Source organism: Hemitrygon akajei, chromosome 16, assembly GCF_048418815.1.
Source record: "Hemitrygon akajei chromosome 16, sHemAka1.3, whole genome shotgun sequence".
Classification (NCBI taxonomy): Eukaryota; Metazoa; Chordata; class Chondrichthyes; order Myliobatiformes; family Dasyatidae; genus Hemitrygon; species Hemitrygon akajei.
The window spans coordinates 35,077,948-35,099,537 of record NC_133139.1 but is presented as its reverse complement, the minus strand read 5'-3'; the positions used below and the strand labels follow the sequence as shown (position 1 = coordinate 35,099,537).

The 21,590-nt window shown below is 45.0% G+C and overlaps 1 protein-coding gene across 4 annotated transcripts in view; it reads left to right on the top strand.

Annotated features, from left to right (window-relative positions):
- matk (megakaryocyte-associated tyrosine kinase) overlaps positions 1-21,590 on the top strand; it is an 82,750-nt gene that overhangs the window by 39,681 nt on the left and 21,479 nt on the right. For 3 of the 4 annotated variants that reach the window (XM_073068694.1, XM_073068691.1, XM_073068693.1), the window contains exons 2-6: positions 1,570-1,633; positions 3,020-3,133; positions 4,143-4,261; positions 13,557-13,776; positions 18,208-18,301. In XM_073068694.1, coding sequence (XP_072924795.1) covers positions 1,625-1,633; positions 3,020-3,133; positions 4,143-4,261; positions 13,557-13,776; positions 18,208-18,301 — 556 coding nt within the window. In that variant the 5' untranslated portion in view covers positions 1,570-1,624. The remainder of the gene's footprint in view (positions 1-1,569; positions 1,634-3,019; positions 3,134-4,142; positions 4,262-13,556; positions 13,777-18,207; positions 18,302-21,590) is intronic. The other variant, XM_073068695.1, reaches the window with a different exon arrangement.

Here is a 21,590-nt window from a genome sequence, read left to right as displayed (position 1 = left end):
CCACCAGCAGCACAGAGGCCTCGGCCAACACCAAAATACAGTTTGCAACTTTGGAAAGCCCAACCACCTCGAGCTCCCAACCTCCAGCTGAAAAAATCCAGGCCCCTCCACGTGTCAAAGAGAAGTCTGTGGAGGAGTGGAGGGCAGAGAGACAGGAAGGAGAATGGTGGCTGGTGATGAGGAAGAAGTCTCAGAAGACACCATTCAGGGGACAAATGGCTGCCAAGAATAAAAGGAACAGAAAGAAAAGGGCAGGGTAGCGAGCAGGAGCCAGCAACCTCTCCTCATCAGAGGATAAAGCAGGTACAAGACATCAACGCAGGCAGAGGAAGTGCCAAACAGTGGAGGAGGAAGTGGAAAATGAGCCAACAGGCAATCATGGATGGAGAAGGAAATTTTGCCTATGTTTGGTCCACAAGTCAGAAATATCCATTTCTTTATAGCCATCCATATTGCATTGCTTTACTTCCACTTTTTATAATTCTTTTATTTCCATGAATATTCACCCTAACACCATCCATAAGTAAACAAATAGACTGTGTACCATATCCTCAAAAGGCGATCCTTCAACAAAGTGACATCCATCATTAAGGACCATTGACATCTGGAACATGCCCCCATCTCATTACTACCTTTAGGAGCCTGAAGACCCACACTCAATGCTCCTTCCCCTCTGCCATCAGATTTCTGAATGACCAAGGAACATAACCTCATTTTGCAATATTTATTTATTGTAACTTATAATAATAACTTTTATGTCTTGCACTGTACCACTGCTGCAGAACGATACTCATGTCGCAAGTCAGTGGTAATAGACCTGATTCTGATACTGATCCAGTCATTAATGAACACAATGAAATGTTTTATTATTGTTATTGCTGTCTTCAAAAAATATTTTAAAAAAGCTATGGGAGAATTTGCATTAAGTTGTTTTTCCTTGTGTTGAGATTCGCTGTGTTACATAAATCACTTAGATTAAGAATTCTAAAGAAATGTTGATTGCAGTAGCTGATCAATGTTCATTATTCAATTGGTACATTTAATGTCAGAAATGTATACAATAAATGTCCTGAAATTTTTTTTCTTCGCAAACATCCATGAAAACAGAGGAGTGCCCCAAAGCATGAATGACAATTGAAATGTTTGAACCTCAACCCCCTCCAGCTCGCCCCCCCCACACAAGCAGCCCCAAGGCAACAATCCCCCCCCACCAGCAAAAAAGCATCGGCACCCTCCGAGTGCTGAAGTGTGCAGAAATGCATCAATAAAGACACAGACTTGCAGTACCCCAAGGACTACTCATGCTCCTGGTAATTTGACATACCACAGGTTCTTTCTCTCCCGAATAAGGGAAAAAGGTGTCCCTGTTTCACAGCCAGAGGGGAGACATTACAATCTATTTGCTGATTTCTGATGCTAAAAGTATTTCACAGATTATTTCACAGAATAGCGCAGTTTCTCAAGCTAGTAGTCACAAATTTTAAAATAACAGCTTCACTTAACGGCTAATATAATTAGAGATAAATCAATGTACGTAGATCTCAATTATTTTCTCATTTGTTCCCTCAGGAAAATAATTTTGTCTGTGCTTTGAGCTGGTCCATGAGGAGAGAGGTGGAGTGAAATGTCTGTGGTGAGTTGGAGTTCTGCAGTATCCTCTCTGTTGATTGACTCGGTGAACCTGTGAAAGGAGCTGGTCAGGAACATTCGGAATGTTTGCTGAAGTATGTGTGCGTGAAAGTTTGGGTAAAACAGGACTGGGTGCTATAATATCCTTTGTGTCCAGCACTAATTTGTGAAATGTTTCTTTAACTATCACATAAATAGAGTCATAGAACACTACATTGCAGAAACCTGTCCTTCAGCCCATCTCGTCTGTGCCAAACTCTTATTCTGTCTAGTCCAACTGACCTGCACTTGGACCATAGCCCTCCATACCTCTCCTATCCACGTACCTATCCAAATTTCTCTCAAGTCTTGCAACTGAACCTGTATCCACCACTTCCACACTGACACCATCCTCTGAGTGAAGATGATCCCCCTCAGATCCTACTCATCTTCACTACTTCCCCTTCTCCCTTATGACATCCAGTTGTAACGTCACCCAACCTCAGTGGAAAAAGCCTGCTTGCATTTACCCTATCTATACCCCTCATAATCTTGTATAGCTTCATCAACTCTCCCTTCATTCTCCTACGCTCCAGGGAGAAATAAAAATAACCTTTCCTTATAATTCCGATCCTCAAATCCCAGCAACATCCTTATAAGTTTTCTCTGTATTCTTTCAATTTTATTGATGCATTTCCTGTAGGTAGATGACCAGACCTACACACAGTAGTACTACAAATTTGCCCTCTCCAAAGTTTTATACATTTCAGCATAACATCCCAACTCAATATTCTGATTTTTGAAGGCCAGTGTGCCAAGAGCTCCCTTTACGACTTTATGTACTTTCAAGGAATTATGGATCTATATTCCCAGATCCTTCTGTACTACCACACTCCTTAGTGCTCTACCTTTCACTGTGTAAGTCCTACACTATGGTTTGTTCTCCCAAAATGCAACACCTTAGACCTATCATTAAATCCCATCTGCCATTTTTTTAGCCCATTTTCCCAGCTGGTCCAGATCTGATTGCAAGCTTTGATAGTCTTCCTCACTGACTACTACACCCCCAAAGTTGCCACCTGCAACTTTGCTCATCCAGTTTACCACATTATCGTCCTGGAAACATCAATGCAGGTGCCCATACGCAAGTATTTTGTATTGGATAACAATTGGAAGAAGCAGTTTAGACAAGTTTATTCTCTCATTCCAGTGTTGGAGGAGCAGTTGGGCTCAGAGTCACAGATTTCCCTGCACGTGATGGTAAATTTTGGGATGTGAAGGTTTAATCCTGACGTTAGGCCTTCCCAGAAGTTGCTTGCATCCCAGCAATGCAATCAGGATGAGCTGTGGTGCATTTTCCTTTTAGATACAGTTAATAATTCTGTTTTTAAAATCTTTTTTATTTTTGCAGAAAGGCTGGGATCGTGGCACACAATGTATAGCTAAATGTGATCACAAAACCTCTAAGAAAGATGAGCTATCATTTCACAAAGGAGATATCCTGACAATTATTGAGGTCGTTAATGTGAGTATGTGTTAACCAAAGAGCATTCTTCTCCAATACTAAATCCATGTGTTGCAGATGACAGAAATCTGAAATAAAAAGAGAAAGTACTGGAAATACTCAGTGGTTCAAATGGCACCTAATGGAAGGGGATCAGAACTTTGCATTCAGTTCGGGGAGGTTTTTGGGATGTAAAGAGTGCTGACTGAGACACACAGAGAATGGAGCATTTGTTTAATGCTTTGCATTTTTGAGCACGTGCTCTTTGTTTTGTAGAGATCCACCTCAAGAAAATGGTTGTGGAGATCTTTTATTTATCACACCTTCCTCTTCCCTAACTCCAGCCCGGACTCCTCTCAAAATGAGCCAAATATTCCAACAAGGATCTGTGCATCCCTCCCAATCATACTTCCCCATCAACTCTTCCATTTCCACATCCCATCAACTTTCCCATTCATAGATCCCTGTCAAATACCCAATTCATTCCAATGAGCTCTGCACTTGTATCCCTGTTCAGAGATCCCAGTTCCAGTTTGTTTGAGTCAGCTCGCCTATTTACACATCCCAATCGATCCAAAGAATTACCAGATGATGGGAAAAGTGAGGAGCTACTGGGAAATATCAAGTTTAAAAAAAAAAATAGTGGCAATGATTTCAAAACTGTGGACATGTAGGAAGGTGGAGGAGAGTCCAATCTGGGTCTTGAGAGCTTAGAATGAACACATGGAAATGTCCAGCACCAATGCGTGGTTGAGCTAGGATTACAGAAATACTAAACACAGAGATTCTGCAGATGCTGGAAATCCAAAGCAACACACCCAAAATGCTGGAGGAACTCAGCAGGCCAGGCAGCATCTTTGGAAATGAATAAACAGTCGACATTTTCAGGCAACACACTTCTTCAGGACTGGAAAGGAAGGGGGAAGGTGACAGAAATAATGATGGTTTTCAGAGCATATGAATGACAGAAAGGAACTAAATGTATCATCTAATTTCATTAGTTCACTGGGAGTGTTCCATTTATTTTAAGCAGAATAAGGGTTTGTTTCGGGCAAAGAATAACAAGACCCAGGAGGAAGGGCTGATATCCAGAAACAAATTACGTGAGCGTGAAGCCATTCGGGTCGACCCCAAAATCAGCCTCATGCCGTAAGTACCTCTTCCGCTTACTAGCTTTGGGTATGGTAGGTTAAGAATTGGTCTGAAGGTCAGGAGAACTCTTCCCTTCATTATCCAGTAGTACTGTGGTAAACTACATATACCTGTCTGGACACGCCCCTCTGCTGACTGCTCCTGTGGCTCCTCCCACAGACCCCTGTATAAAGGTGATTGGAGGCACTGCTCCTCCCTCAGTCTCCAGGATGTTGTGTAGTGGTTTCTTGCTGCTAATTGTGGTCTCTTGCAGCTAATAAAAGCCTATCGTTCGCCTCCCGTCTCCGAGAGTTATTGATGGTGCATCAATTTTATTAGCAGCAATTTTAAAACATGGAGAGCATTTCACGACCAGACAAATTGGACATTGATCCTCAATCTCCCAAAGCAGCTATTGCCTTTGAACTCTGGCTTGCATGCTTCCAATCGTACCTGGAAGAGATTTGCGTGACTGAGCCTGCTATCATGCACAGAGTTCTCCTCTCCAGAGTCAGTCCACGGGTATACTCCCTAATCAGGGACCTGCCGACCTACCAAGGGGCACTGGATGCCCTCAAAAGACAGTACCTGCGGCTGGTGAACACCGTCTACACAAGACATCGCTTAGCGACACGGCAGCAGCGGGCCGGAGAATCGAGCGCTGAGTTTGTCCGGGCCCTACAGACACTCGTGCGGGCCTGCGACTGCAGGGGACTGACAGCAGAACAGCATGCGGAGCTCCTGGTACGAGACACCTTCGTTACGGGGATCAGGTCTGTGTACGTGCGCCAGCGGCTGCTGGAAAACGCCGATCTTACCTTACAGTCGGCGATCGAGCTGGAGGCTGCTCTGCACAACGCTGACGCTGTCCAGCTGCGTGATCTTCCGCCGGTCCCATGGACGCTGCAGACCCTGCCACCCGCCGGCGAATCGACCTCGGCTGCTGCCAGTCGCGAGCCCGTGAAGTCTCTGCAACCCGCCGGCGAATTGACCTCGGCTGCTGCCAGTCGCAAGTCTGCGCGGTGTTACTTCTGCGGACTCAAAAAGCACCCCCGAAAACGCTGCCCGGCCTGAGAAGCTACCTGCTCCAGCTGCGGAAAGAAGGGCCACTTCGCCAAGGCCTGTAAGTCTAAACCACGAGCAGGGTCGAGCAGCGCCGCGTGCGAAGCATGGGGGTTGCCATCTTGGTCGCCGCCATCTTGCCTGCTCGCCTCGTGCGTGACATGGAGGCAGCCATCTTTGTCGGCGCCACCTCAACCCGCCTCCGACCCACGGGTGCTTACCGGGCACCAAGACGGTGATTCAACTCTGGCCTCCGTGACCCTCGACCAAAGCGCTCCACACCAGCTTTCGTGGTCAATGATGGACATCCTGGTGGAGGGGCACAGGACTAGCTGCCTGTTTGACACGGGCAGCACTGAGAGTTTTATTCACCCGGACACGTGACACAGCCAGTAAGCCAGAGGGTCACCATGGCTTCTGGGTCGCATTCCACAGACATCCGGGGGGGTTGTGTAGCGACATTGGTGGTGCAGGGCACAGAATATCGGGACTTTGCGTTACTGGTCATGCCTCAACTGTGTGCCCCTGTGCTATTGGGGCTCGACTTCCAGAGCCACCTGAAAAGTGTGACAATGGAGTATGACGGGCCCCTCCCACCAATCACTGTCAGAAATCCTCAGTTTTGTGGGGCTTCGTCATATACCCCGCTATTGACCACACACACACACCGACCCACACATCCCACCCAGCACCATGCCAACAGTCGCGCTACTGACACCACTTGCAGCCTCTCCACCCTCAAGATCCCTCCCCCACCGCTGTTCGCCAACCTGACCCCTGACTGTAAATCTGTGGCAACTAAAGGCAGGAGGTACAGCGCGGGGGACAGGGCCTTCATTAAGTCGGAGGTGCAGCGGCTGCTCAGGGAGGGGATCATTGAGCCAAGGACAAGTCCTTGGAGGGCCCAGGTGGTCGTTGTTCGGACAGGGCAAAAAAATAGGATGGTCGTGGACTATAGCCAGACCATCAATAGGTTCACGCAGCTTGATGCGTACCCCCTACCCCGCATCACGGATATGGTCAATCAGATAGCTCAGTACAAGGTGTACTCGACCATAGACCTGAAATCCGCTTACCATCGACTCCCCATCTGCCCGGAGGACTGCCCCTACACCGCCTTTGAGGCGGGCGGCAAGCTCTATCACTTCCTGTGCGTCCCCTTCGGTGTCACGAATGGTGTCTCTGTCTTCCAGAGGGAAATGGACCGGATGGTGGACCAGTGCCAACTGAAGGCCACGTTCCCATATCTGGATAACATCACCGTCTGTGGTTACGACTGGCAGGATCACGACACCAACCTCCAATGATTTTTCCAAGCGGCCAAAGCTCTTAACCTTACCTATAACAGGGACAAGTGTGTGTTTGGAACCACCCGACTCGCTATCCTTGGGTATGTCGTGGAGAACGGGGTCATTGGCCCTGATCCCGACCGTATGCGCCCCCTGTTGGAACAACCTCTTCCCACCACCCTCGGAGCACTCAAACGGTGCCTGGGCTTCTTTTCCTATTGCGCCCAATGGGTCCCTCACAGTTGGTCGGAGCATAAATCAGGAAATAGTTGGGGCTTGTAATAAGGGAACAGCTATAATTACGGGGGATTTTAACTTTCATATTGACTGGACTAATCAAGTCGGACACGGCAGCCTTGAAGAAGAGTTTATTGAGTGTATTCGGGAAGGGTTCCTTGAACAATACGTTATTGAGCTGACAAGGGGGCAAGCAGTCTTAGATCTGGTCCTGTGTAATGAGACAGGACTAATTAAAAATGTCCTAGTAAAGGATCCCCTTGGAATGAGTGACCATAACATGGTCGAATTCCATATTCAATTAGAGGATGAGAGGGTTGGATCTCAAACAAGCATACTGAGCTTAAATAAAGGAGACTATGATGGTATGAGAGCGGAATTGCTTAAGATGGATTGGGAAAATAGATTAAAGGGTAGATCGGTACTTGATCAGTGGTGTATATTTAAGGAGTTATTTTACAACTATCAAGAAAAATATATTCCACTGAAGAAAAAAGGGTGTAAAAGAAAAAAATAGTTATCCGTGGCTAAGTAAAGAAATAAAGCGAAGTATACAACTAAAAAGAAAGTTATATAAGGTAGCTAAATCTAGTGGGAAGATTGAAGATCGAGAAGCTTTTAAAGATCAGCAGCAAATAACAAAAAGATTGATTAAGAAGAGGAAGATAGATTATGAAAGTAAATTGGCAAAAAACATAAAAGCAGATAGTAAGAGTTTTATAGTTACATAAAAAGAAAAAGGGTGGCTAAAGTAAATGTTGGTCCCCTAGAAGATGAGACCGGGAAATTAATGGTAGGGGACATGGAGATGGCGGAAACGCTGAACAAATATTTTGCATCAGTTTTTACGGTAGAGGACACTCAAAATATCCCAACACTGGATAAACAGGGGGCTCTGGGGGAAGAGAAGCTAACTACGATTCAAATCACCAAGGAAATGGTACTTGATAAATTAATGGGACTGAAGGTGGATAAATCCCCTGGACCGGATGGCTTACATCCTAGGGTCTTAAGGGAAGTGGCGGTTGGGATTGTGGATGCATTAGTGATAATTTTTCAAAACTCGCTGGACTCGGCAATGGTCCCGGCAGATTGGAAAAATGCTAATGTAACTCCTTTATTTAAAAAGGGCAATAGACAGAAGGCTGGGAATTATAGGGCAGTTAGCCTAACATCTGTGGTTGGCAAAACGTTGGAATCGATAATTAAGGAAACAGTAACAGAGCATTTGGATAAACATAGCTTAATAGGACAAAGTCAGCATGGCTTTACAAAAGGGAAGTCATGTTTGACAAATTTGTTGGAGTTCTTTGAGGATATAACATATAGGGTAGATAAAGGGGAACCAGTGGATGTGGTGTATTTGGACTTCCAAAAGGCATTTGACAAGGTGCCACACCAAAGATTATTACTTAAAGTAAAAAATCATGGGATTGGGGATAATATTCTGGCATGGGTGGAGGATTGGCTTTCTAACAGAAAACAGAGAGTTGGGATAAATGGTTTATTCTCAGACTGGCAGTTGGTGACTAGTGGTGTTCCGCAGGGGTCGGTGTTGGGACCCCAACTCTTTACAATCTATATTAATGATTTGGAGAAAGGGACTAAGTGCAACGTATCGAAGTTTGCTGATGACACAAAGATGGGAGGGAGTGTAATGAGTGCGGAGGACATTGAAACCCTGCAAGGGGACATAGATAGGCTGAGTGATTGGGCAGACATTTGGCAGATGAAATATAATACTGACAAGTGTGAGGTCTTGCACTTTGGCAGGAAAAATAATAGAGCAAGTTATTATCTAAGTGGAGAGAAACTGGAAAGTGCTTCTGTGCAAAGGGATCTGGGGGTCCTGGTGCAGGAAACACAAAAAGTTAGTATGCAAGTGCAGCAGGTGGTCAAGAAGGCCAATGGAATGCTGGCTTTTATTGCTAGGGGGATGGAGTATAAGAACAGGGAGGTCTTACTGCAGTTGTACCGGGTATTGGTGAGACCACACCTGGAGTACTGCGTGCAGTTCTGGTGTCCATATTTAAGAAAGGACATACTGGCTCTCGAGGCAGTGCAGAGAAGGTTCACTAGGTTAATTCCGGGGATGGGTGGGTTGATGTATGATGAGAGGTTGAGTAGATTGGGACCCTACTCATTGGAGTTCCGAAGAATGAGAGGCGATCTTATTGAAACATATAAGATTGTGAAGGGGCTTGATCGGGTGGATGCGGGGAGAATGTTCCCAATGATGGGTGAAACTAGGACTGGGGGCATAATCTTAAAATAAGGGGTTGCCGTTCCAGGACTGAGATGCGGAGAAATTTCTTCACTCAGAGGGTAGTGGGGCTGTGGAATTTACTGCCCCAGAGAACTGTGGAAGCTACTACACTCAATAAATTCAAAATGGAGATAGACATTTTCCTGGATAAAAATGGCATTAGGGGATACGGTGAGCGAGCAGGTAAGTGGACATGAGGCTAGGTTTAGATCAGCCATGTGATCTCCTGGACCAGTTTTCGATAGCCTGGATGGGTCGGAGAGGAATTTTCCAGATTTTTTCTCCTCAATTGGCAACTTGGTTTTTTTCCCCCGGGTGATCACATGGGTTTGGACGGGATGAATAATAAAATAAAATGGGCGGCATGGTGCCCTGTTGGTTGGCACTGTTGCCTTGTGGGATTCGGTGAAAACTAGAGTTAAGATTGGATCAGCCATGATCTTGTTGAATGGCGGAGCAGGCTTGAGGGGCCGATTGGCCTACTCCTGCTCCTATCTCTTATGTTCTTATGTTCCGCAGACAAGGCCCGCCCCCTAGTCAAGTTCACCGCATTTCCCCTCTCAGCCGAGGCCCCTGCGGCCTTCAGCCGCATTAAAGGGGACATTGCCAAAGCAACGATGCAAGCGGTGGACGAGACCATTCCCTTTCAAGTAGAGAGTGACGCCTCTGACTTTGCGCTGGCTGCTACCCTCAATCAGGCAGGAAGGCTGGTAACATTCTTCTCTCGTACCCTTCAAGGCCCTGAAATTCGGCACTCCGCGGAGGAGAAAGAAGCCCAGGCCATAGTGGAAGCTATTAGGCACTGGAGGCACTATCTCGCCCCGCAAAAGGTTCACCTTGCTGACCGACCAGTGCTCAGTTGCATTCATGTTTAGCAACCAACAGCGGGGCAAAATCAAAAATGATAAAATTTTGAGGTGGAGAATAGAACTCTCCACCTACAACTATGATATCCTGTACCGGCCTGGAAGGCTCAATGAGCCCCCTGATGCCCTATCCCGGGGAGCGTGTGCCAGCGCGCAGCTCGACCAGCTATACGCCCTCCATGCAGATCTTTGCCACCCGGGGGTCACCCGACTTTACCATTTCGTGAAAGCCCGGAACCTGCCTTACTCCCTTGAGGACATCAGGACGATGACCAGGGACTGTCAAGTCTGCGCTGAGTGCAAACCGCACTTCGACCGTCCTGAAAAGGCACAACTTATCAAGGCCACCCGCCCCTTTGAGCAACTGAGTGTCGACTTTAAGGGCCCCCTTCCCTCCACCGACCGCAATGTGTACTTTCTCAACATAATCGACGAGTACTCGCGGTTCCCCTTTGCCATCCCCTGCCCCGATACCACTGCCGCATCTGTCATAAAAGCCCTGTGCCAGCTCTTCACTCTGTTCGGATATCCCTGCTATATCCACAGTGATAATGGGTCCTCGTTTATGAGTGACGAGCTACGCCAGTACCTGCTGGCTAGGGGTATTGCTACTAGTAGGACCACGAGCTATAATCCCCAGGGAAATGGACAGGTGGAGAGGGAGAATGCCACTGTGTGGAAGGCCACACTCTTAGCCCTTAAGTCAAAGGGATTGCCGGTCTCTCACTGGCAGGAGGTCCTCCCCGAGGCACTCCACTCCATCCGCTCCCTGTTATGCACGTCCACCAATGCCACCCCTCATGAGTGACTCTTTTCCCAGGAAGTCTGCCACTGGGACCACCCTACCGGCTTGGTTGACGTCCCCAGGGCCAGTGCTGCTCCGGAAACATGCGAGGAGCAATAAATACTCCCCGATGGTTGAGAGGGTTCACCTACTTCATGCGAACCCCCAGTATGCCTACATGGTCTTACCTGATAGGCGGGAGGACACGGTCTCCGTCCGCGACCTGGCGCCCGCAGGAGCACCAGACCCCTACCCCGAACACTCCACTATGAACCCTGTACCCACTGAGGTGTATACCCACGAGACACCGCGCACACCAAGCCCTACACAGACTCCTCATGACACTCCCATACCGGGTGCCTCGCACACGCATGAGGGATTACTGACGCCTAATGGGCTGACACCTCCAGTTAGGCCCGAACCAGCACAACCACCGTCTCCGGTGCAATCATCACTGGTGCTGCATAAATCGCAGCGACAGATTCGACCGCCTGATAGACTTAACCTGTAAATATACTTGTAAGAAACTTTGCCCCATGGGGACTCTCTTTTAAAACAAAGGGGGGGTGAATGTGGTAAACTACATATACCTGTCTGGAAACGCCCCTCTGCTGACTGCTCCTGTGGCTCCTCCCACAGACCCCTGTATTAAAGGCGATTGGAGGCACTGCTCCTCCCTCAGTCTCCAGGATGTTGTGTGGTGGTCTCTTGCTGCTAATAAAAGCCTATTGTTCGCCTCCCGTCTCTGAGAGTTATTGATGGTGCATCAAGTACTATGGAAAAACTAACAAGAACGTAGATCTCCGTCCCATGCACTGTCCAGGAAGCTGTCCCTCCATACAGACCGGTTCACATTAGCTGAAAATGTTCCTCTTCAGAGCACAGGGCATCAGGACACTTCCTACTGCTTACCCAGCTGGTAGCAAAGGAAGCCAGCGGAGACAAACAGAGGTCTGCATAATTTTTCCAGTCCCCAGCACATCCTCAAGTGTGTTAGTTTTTAACGCAAATGACACATTTCACTGTATGTTTCGATGTACACCAGATGAATAAATTGAATAAATATTCATTAGAATTGAAAAAAGAACAAGCTGTGACAGATTTTAGAACATTCAGAAAAAAGAGAGAGGGGAAGAAGAAATAAAAATGGAAAGTCAGTAATGTGGAGGGGAAGAAAAAGATTTTTTTTAAGAGAAGTAGATCATCAGATGCATGAAGAAATTCTGTATGGGCTTAGAGAGATTTCCAAAGCAGTCTTGCCCTCATTTGCCTGACAAGTAACAAAAAAAAACTTCCTGATCTTAATGCTGAGTCCAGAATGCTGTGATGTGGCCAATCAAAAGGGGTCCATCCCTTTCCTAGATCTTCCATTGAGCTTCCTTAGAACAGTGCAGCAGGGGCTCTGAGTGAAGGTCAGGAGGAGGATTAAAAAAACTGGTGACCTGAAGCTAGGGATTATTCTTGTAAAGTGAATAGAGATGGATCTCCCCACTGAAGAGAGCATAACACTGAGAACAGTTATCCAGTTTAACAAACTTGAAACATCTCCAAGTAAACTGCTCTTTCACCTGGTAGATCCAATTATCTTCAACTGAGTGGAAGAAATGATAGTGCCTAGTGACGAATCAATGTCGCTGGGCTTGAAAACTCTGCTGGGTTCAGGGGTTGGGTGACAGTCTATTTCAGAGAGTCTCCTGCTTTCAGCCCATCTCGAATTCAAATAAGTTCTTTAAGGAAAGTTACCCTTTGCGAACTTGTTCTCTAATCAATGATCCAAAGCTACATGAAGTGTTTTAAATGAGGCTGCTGCCTCCTTCACAGTCATGAAATAAAACTCTGATAAACAGGGACACAGATTCAGGAAAACATTGGCATAAAAGTCAAGGAGAAAGTATATTTTACTCAGACAATTAATATAATAATATTATGGTCTGAATGCACTGCATGAACGATTGGTGTAACTGAATTTGGTAGTAAAGTTCAAAGTAGAGCTGATAATTTTAATGATAAAATTTACATCACCAGAAGAAAGAGCAGGAGAATTGGAGGAGCAGGAGCAGGAGAACCAGTCTTTCAAAGCACTGGTATATCCACAGTGGGACAAATAAGTTCTCTCCGTGGTTCAAGAACGTATGATTCTTCCAACATTTTCTACATTAATCAAGGAATCGTCATACTCTGAACAGCTGAGTTTCTCATAGTCGCACTCCAGTCAGTTATTTTAGCTGTTTTATTTACAGCCCATTGGGTTATTCATGCATTTGTAGTGGGGAATGAAGCATAAACTCACCTGCTTTTGGAGCATCTTTATCATGCCAGTTGTCTTTAAACTGAGATGAAGCATGACACATAAATGTTACCAAGTTAGCCGTATGATTCACCTTCTTATTGTACTATAACGGCATCAATCTTAAAATCTCATTTAAATATACTTACCTGCTAATATACGGATATCTCCAAATTATTTTCAGTCTACCCAGTGTCAGCTGCTGGTTTGTCTATCTCGTGTATCTGTAGCTGTGAACAAGGGAATATGGACTGGTCCCAAGTTGTGCTCTAAGGTTACCTACTTCACTCTTGCACCCTCTAATTTTGAGTTTCTATTCATGTCCTTTCATTGAGCCTTGTCTTTGGTAGATGGAGTCTGGACCATCTACTCTTTCCATTTTCCACTCTGTAGTCACAACAGGATGCATTCAGTTGTTAGGCCCTGTTTCATGGGGAAATATGGCACTAAGCTACATAAGAGGCAGTTGACAAAAGACTTGGGTTCCTGGCTTACACTTGCTTGTTCTTCACTCTTTGTGAGGTGGTTCCATGGGAAGATCAGTGGCGAAGATGCAGTGAAGGTGCTCCAGCCCGCAGAAGATGGCCTCTTCCTGGTGCGGGAGTCCATTCGACATCCTGGTGACTACGTGCTTTGTGTGAGCACAAAGGAGGAAGTCAGTCACTATCGTGTTATCTATCAAGACAATAAATTAACAATTGATGAAGAAAACTATTTTTACAACCTGATTGAACTCATTGAGGTAGGTTATCCAATTGTCCATGCTGCCTCTTTGCATTACACAACGTAAGATTATAACAGCAAGACATCTGAGGAAATGTGCATGAAGTAACACTTCCTCTATGCCTCATGCTGTACAGCAAGGAACAGAACACTGTGCAAGAGTTTACTCTGGTAGTTTGTCTTCTCTAGGCAGGCTAACCAATGAAATCAGGCATCACTATCACGCCTGATCCAGTCCTCATCTCCAGCAATAGTCAGTATCTGACAGTCAGGAATAGGATCCCCAATTAATCTCGTTCCCTAATCCAGATGTGATGTCCTACTCTATCCAAGGTCATTGTGTCAGATCTAGGGATCAAACACATTACCTTCTGCTCAGTGACCAATTTAATCTTTGGCTGAAACTCAATCTGATCATCATGTTATTTCAACAGTTATTATGCAATATTTAAAAGTTATTTCACAAGAAACATTCAGCTGAATCTGAATCCTTAATCAAAGTGAAGTGGTTAAACCATTTATAGTGATTTTGTAAACTACTGGTCACGGAGATGATCTTTACTGTCTTTAGAGTTTTTGGCAATCTTGGACTTTAAAAGGCTGATGGTCTCAGAAGCAGGAGAAAGGTGGGGAGAAGAGTCCCTGGACGGATGTATCTGAGAGACAGCATTGTGAGCCATGGAGAAGGAAGACGGTGTTATCTCTGGAGATTATAACGCACAAGAATACTCATAGAAAGAAGTACAGTGAACAGATGTAAGGAGAAAATAGGCTAAATGCCAGTAGGCTTTTTCCACTGGGGTTGGGCGACACTAGAATTAGAGGTCAGGGGTTAAGGGTGAAAGGTGAAATATTTCAGGGGATCTTCTTCACTCAGAGGGTGGTGAGAGTGAGAAACGAGCAGGAGCAGAAGTGGTAGATGCAGGTTTGATTTCAACATTTAGGAAAAATTTGGACGAGTACATGGATGGGAGGGCTGTAGTCCAGCTGTAGGTCGATGGGACTAGGCAGAATAATAGTTCAGCATGGACTAGATGGGCCAAAGGGCCTGTTTATGTGCTGCAGTGTTCTATGACTCTATAACTTCCTTAAAACACAACCCTTAAGGAGAGAAACCGGAGCTTGAAGATGAGATAAGGATTGTGCACCAGAATATGACTCTTTCCTTTGACTTGCTGGATCTCAGAACGATGAAGGAAATTCCTCTTTCTGAGAACAATTTATATGCAAGTCAATGGAACTCTGTACTGACTGACTGATCTGATGTTGGCTGTATACCAGTGCTGCCTGGATGGAAATATTCTGCTTGTTTTAAGCCACAGGAAACAGTTGTACTCTAAGTGGAGGAATCTCACTGTAATCAACCTCCATCTTACATACCCAAGACCCCAATTTGTGGGTGACAAGAGGAGAAGCATTTTATCTTTATTTACAATGCTACTTAAACCACTGTGATTTAAATATCATCAACATCTCCTGTCCCTAAATTTAAACAGTCTAAATTTGTCACGAAGAGTGTAATGGAAACATTAACAATGTCTGAGTGTAAGTATTGAGAAGTAGTGTTGTGAAATTAAGTAAACCAAGTAACTCAGAGGAAGTTTAAATTCAGTGAAGCATCATTCAGCAAAATTAAATAAAGAGAAGGGGGCTGTGGTTTTCTGGGATATGAAAAGGGAAGATAAGTTGCCTTCTAACAGACTTTTTAAAGCTGATGTAGTAAAACTAGGAAGCTTATGCAGGGGAAAAAATTTAGAAATATATTTCCTCTATTCTTGTTAACTTTAGTGAAAGTGGCACTGCTTTAATAACAACATAAAATGTTGGAAAGGCTCAGTCGGTCAGGACATGTCTCCGGTAAGAGAAATGGTGAATGTTTTAGGTAGGGGGTCCTTCAGATCCTGATGGCTTTCTGATTGGGTTCTTCATTCTGTTTCCCTCCCCACAGATGCTGTCTGACCTGCTGAGTATTGACATCATCCTCTGTTCTTACTTAATCACTTTGCCTTTATAGTTTTCCTTGTTCACTCAGGGGTCCAGCCCACTGGGGGGAAAAAAATTCCGAAGACAAGAAAATGGTGTAGGGAAGCGTTGCACCTGATAAACAGTGTGAATGGACTGGTTTCCCACCGCAGAAACTATACTGTAGAGGAGTTAGATTCAGAGGGAGGTTTGTAGGTTCTGTGGGGAGGGGAGTAAATAGAGAGATAGAGAGCTTTAAGAACAGGTTTCCAAAGTTTAAGGTGCAAGCCACTGAGGTCACAGCAGTCAAAGATGGAATAACTCAGTGGGCACCTGCTGTCTTTTTCCGAGGGTGGCAATGGACAATATGGGAGGGTGTATTTTTAAGGTGATTAGAGGAATGTATAGGGGGATGTCAGAGGTAGTTTTTCTTTTTACACAGAGTGGTGAGTGCTTGGAATGCACTGCCAGGGGTGGTGGTAGAAGCAGGTACTTTAGGGACATTTAGGAGACATTTAGGATAGTCACATGGAAGACTGTGTGGGAGAGAACCAGTAGAATGTTTTTGGAGTAGGTTGAAAGGTTGGTACAACATTGTGGGCTGAAGGGCCTGTATTGTGCTGTGCCGTTCTATGACTAGCAGTAGATTATAGATATGGTGAGGCAAAGACTTTGAAGTTTTCGGAAAGAAAAAGCAGATACAACTTTTAAAGTGGAATTATTTCTCAATGAATCTCAGCAACACAATGGCAATGGGTGAAGACGGTGTGGTGATAGAGGATGTGGATTATGTGAGTTTCCGATAACCTCATTTTGTCAAGGAACAGTGTAAAAAGAGAGAGTCAGCAGTGACAGAATTGCATGGAAATAATAGAAGTTTGGACGACGGCTCTAGGTCAAGGCAGAAAGTTCGCAGTGAAGGAAGCACACTCTGATGGAATAAGCATGACGAAATGAAAACATCTGAAGCTGTGGTTAACGGTTATAATTTTCAGATTTGATTAAACGTCGTATGGGTTAGCCACAGGTGCCAGCTTGCTCAGGGTACAGAAGTATGCAGAAGTAGTTAGTCATGATTTTAGATGCTGAATGCAAAATTTGATACCCTTGCATACAGAAATGTCACAGAAATATGTTTGTACATCCCAGCCCTGGTAGCTTGTTTAGGTATTATAGATAACAATAATGGCTAAATAGAAACCACATTTACACGTGTTATTAGGGTGGGGAAAAAAAGGTGAAGAAGCTGTCAGGTTATAGCACTGACCATTACCCACCAATCCCTGCCCGGAACTGTACTATTAGCTGCGGGATGAAGGTCGCATTGGGTTACTAATTCTGAATATTGTACTAAAGCCCGACGCACAAGACCATATCATGCTCAAGAGAAAGATACCTGTCCCGCCAGAGTTATGTAGATTGGCCTTCATCTGTTTCAGAGGGATGAAACCCTTTAGATATTTAAAGGCTGATTTTGATGACTTAAGCAAGCAAATTAACTTTCCAAGGCAGCTAGGGAAAATGGACTTGGCTCGTCCCTGAAGCACAGGATTACACTGATAGCAACCCTTGTTGAAATGCTCCCCGTGCTGCAGAACTCTGAAAGGTGACATTGATTCCATGTACCTACACCTGTGGATTTTTGATGGGCGTTGTGAGAAACAGCCTGCAGAACCTCTAAAGAAATGAAGGTTGCGAATCTGCCTTACAAGAACCAAACTGCATTCTCTTCAACCAGGCTCGGAGATGTAGTACTCAGAGCTGTGCTGTAAACAAGCCTAGGGTAGGTTGTACAAGAGGGTACGAGCTGCTGGGCGGGCACAGTAACGTGGCAGTTAGCACAATGCTTTTACAGCTTGGGGCACTGGAGTTCAGAGTTCAATTCCAATGCTGTCTGGGAGGAGTTTGCACGTCCTCCCCATGAAAAATAGAAACCCAGAAAACCTACAGCACAATACAGGCCCTTCGGCCCACAAAGTTGTGCCGAACACGTCCCGACCTTAGAAATTAGTAGGCTTACCTATGTGGTAAGCCTACCATGAATGAGTGGGTTTCCTATCACATTCCAAAGACGTACCAGTTAGTAGGTCAATCGGTCACTGTAAATTGTCCTGTGATTAGGCTAGGGTTAAATAGGTGGGTTGTTGGGCAGTGTAGATCGTTGGGATGGAAGCGTTTGTTCTATGCTATATCACTAAAGAAAGGAAATGGGTAAGTAGGTTAGTGGTAAGGTACTTTGTACAGATGGGCAGGAAAGACATTATTCTGTACCTTAAGTCAGCTCACTAATATTAAACACTTAAACAAGCGTGCACCAGTTTCTGTAGCTTGCAAAGAGCAAAATAATTGACAGTAAATGCTCAGGACGTTGGTGGTAATGTTGCAGTGCTGGTTCTTGGCAAGGACACAATTTCAAGACTCGCTGGTCGATTCCATTCAGTGTGATAAATATCTCATCAAATCTATTATTTTTGTCTATTCTGTTTAGTATTATATGAAAGATGCATCTGGGCTCATCACGAGGTTAACAAAACCTAAACTTAAGGAGGGCACAAAGTCGGCTGCAGAGGAATTGTCAAAAGGTAAATACTGTGCATGAGTCAGTCACATTTATACAAGTTTCATGTTCATTCTATATATATGCCACATCGGGGCTTCCCAGAATGATTGCATCCATATCAGGAGGCTGGAGCCAATGGATGTTGATTAGTGTTTTAGGAACTGTAATCCCAGCACCAGTGGTTTTTCTTTGTATTCTTTGATGAATCAACCTGAGTGAGAAAGAGAAAAAAACAAACCCATTTTAGCTCATGCTATTGTCAAATTGTGGTCTGCAAGGTCCAAACTCAATTTCTTTACTTAAGTCGGAGAGTTTATTGAGTATTACAGAGATAAACATAGTAAACCTTCAATAAAGACAGTAAGTACACAGCAAGATTTCTGTCCAAGGTTTCCTTTCTTTCCCCCTGAGTCCCCTAGGGTTCAGTCTTCTCTAAATATGTCAGTAATGTTGTGTGGTCCTTCTCCTTTATGCTCCTCCCTGTGTTTATGCCTCATCATATATCATCACCATAGCCTAGATTATGGGCACCCTTTTCTGACTCAGGGCCTCCTCGTGATTCAATATGTTGACCCCTTCCTACTGTTTGAGTGTGCCAGCTCTGAAGCCATTTGGAATTCATACTTCCTCAAATACAAGTTTCTTCTTTAAAAGCTGGTGATTTCCCAACCATTTCCTCTGTCTTTCTGTGCTTGTATGTCCACGTAGATACATCCTGCACAGAACAACACAGCCATTACCAACCTTTTCACACCAGCACTGCCATACATAGGCCTTCTTACTGAAGCTTTCTCATCATGCTTTCCAGCTGTGGGTTTGCATCTTAACAAAGCAGGTAATAACAGAAAGGTGCCAATATAGCAGACTAATATCGAAGAATGCGTTTGAGATCACTCCCTCCTGCAGCATTACTCCTCCTTGCTTGGCTACCCTGCTTTAGCCAGTGAACATTTCACTACCCCACCCACTCTCACCTATCCTAACTTCTACAGCATGATATCACTCCTTTAACCATTAATTCTTCCTCACCAAGCCTTCCCCTTTCTCCCTTCTGGCTGTGGATTACTTCAAAGATTTAAAGTACGTTTATTATTGAAGAATTGCGGCTGGTGGCGTAGTGGCATCAGTGCCGGACTTCGGAGCGAAGGCTCCCGAGTTTGAATCCAGCCGGCTCCCTCCCTTGCACACTTTCCATCCGTGCTGGGTTGAGCGTCGAGCTAGCAACTCGACCTCGTAAAAATAAGAAAGCCTGCTAAAAGAAAACGCTGTCACGATGGCATCCCGATGACTCCGCTCGGAGTTAAGGGCTTTCTTCTTCTTCTTCTTCTTCTTCTATTATCAAAGAATGTATAAATTGTACACCTTGAGGTCTGTTTGCTTGCAGGCAGCCACAAAGCAAGAGACCAGAAGAACCTAATTAAGAACTAAGAAAGACCATAACACTACTGCATTGAAAAAGAGGGAAAACACGCACACACCAGTATTTCAAGCCAGACTGAGTCCTGCCAGAGTAGGCCCAAGCCTCGATTTCAGTTCATCATAGCCCGAAGCCATTCTCGATCTCTGCAAATCGGCTCGGCGCATGGAGTGATCCAGCCTTGCACCCGGGTTAGGTGGACGGGCAGCAAAACTCTTTAACTTTGACTCCTCTCCAAATTGCTCACTCCAACTCCAACAGTGATACCAGCTCCGTCTGCGACCCCGTCTTGAACACGTTGCACCTCGACTTTGCGATGCACCTTCTAATCAGCTTCACCCCCACTTGCTTCTTCATTGTTTGCAGTGATAGTTTATCACGACTTACTTCAGAAAATGTGTTATTAGTAATGTTTTAGTGAACTACCAATGAGCTGTCAAATGTATTCTGCAGCACCATCTTAAACCAGAAGGCCCTTGTCTCTCATTCACTTATTTTCTTCATCTTCTTAATTCTGCGCTACTTTTAACTTTTACTCTACCCTCATTGAAATTACATTGCTGTAGTGTTATTTTTAAAGAAAAAAATCCTGAGCATGTTCTCTTGCCATCTTTTGTCTCATTTCCGAACTGTGGGCATTGATGACAAGGCCAAGACATGATGGTGATTTATAATAGGCCAAGAGAAGGTCGTGTGAGTTGGATTTTTTGAACTGCTGGAGTCCCTGTAATGAACGTACTCCCCTAGAGAGGTAGAGTACAGATTTCCTGGAAATTGAACCAGTGGTAATGAATAATCAAAGGCATATTCCCAAAGTAGAATCACAATATGACTTGGAGGAGAACATGCAAGCTCCAATATTCCCAAAATTCCTGGTGTCTGCTGCTCTTGTCCTTCCAGGTAGTGGAGGCTGTGGGTTTGGGATATACTGTTGATGAAGCTTTGTTAAGTTGCTGCAGTGAACTATATAAATGATGCATTCCACCTCTGAATGTACATAATTCTGTGGCTTTGACTGTGGTTGACAGCTCTATACACAACGGCTACGTTCCCTTACTCCCTTGCTTTCATCATTTGACAAGAGCTAAATCATTTCCACTGAAGTAACTGATGAGAATTCACGCATTAGTGCAGTGATTCACACCTGCCACACTTGGGCAAGAGTGTTGGTATGATGCCAAAGCTGGAGGCATGCAAAGCAGGAAAACATAAAGACAGCTAGCATTGCCAGTGATTTAATATCAGGTGGCTAAATTGGAGCCCAATGCTTCAGCTAATGCTCACCTTGTACAGCTGAATGAGCAACGAGAGTGAGAAGGCGCCTCCTTCCACCCCCTACCACCACCAGTGCTATTTATAGGGACCATTAACTATTTGCAGACATAGCCCCACTTTCTGTGGTTGGAGTCTAATGCTTTAAAGAGAAGTCTTCAGGGAACGAATTATATAGCAGGTGTGGAACAAAACAACTGCTTTATGTGCCCAACCTTCCCCACTCGTAGTCTTTGTTCCCTCTTCATGTGGTGGATTGTGGTTACAGTATCACAAACACAAAAGAGAAAATCTGCTGTTGCCGGGGATTCAGAGTAATACATTCAAAATGCTGGAGGAACTCAGCAGGTCAGGCAGTATCTGTGGGAAAAGAGTAAGCAGTTGACGTTTCGGGCCAAGACCCTTCTGAAGAAGTCTTGAGGTCGTGGCCTGCGGAGTTCCTCCAGCATTTTGTGTGTGCTGGTGTAGTTAGTGTGTGTCTCGCTGAGAAAGTGTACTGTTGCAGTTTGCCAAGTCCCTTCTGCAGCCTTGCACAGAAGCACAAAAGCAGCAGGCCAGAGGAATGTTACCTTCAAGATCCCTTCCAGGTCACAAGACAGTCTGACTGAGAAATGTACATGTG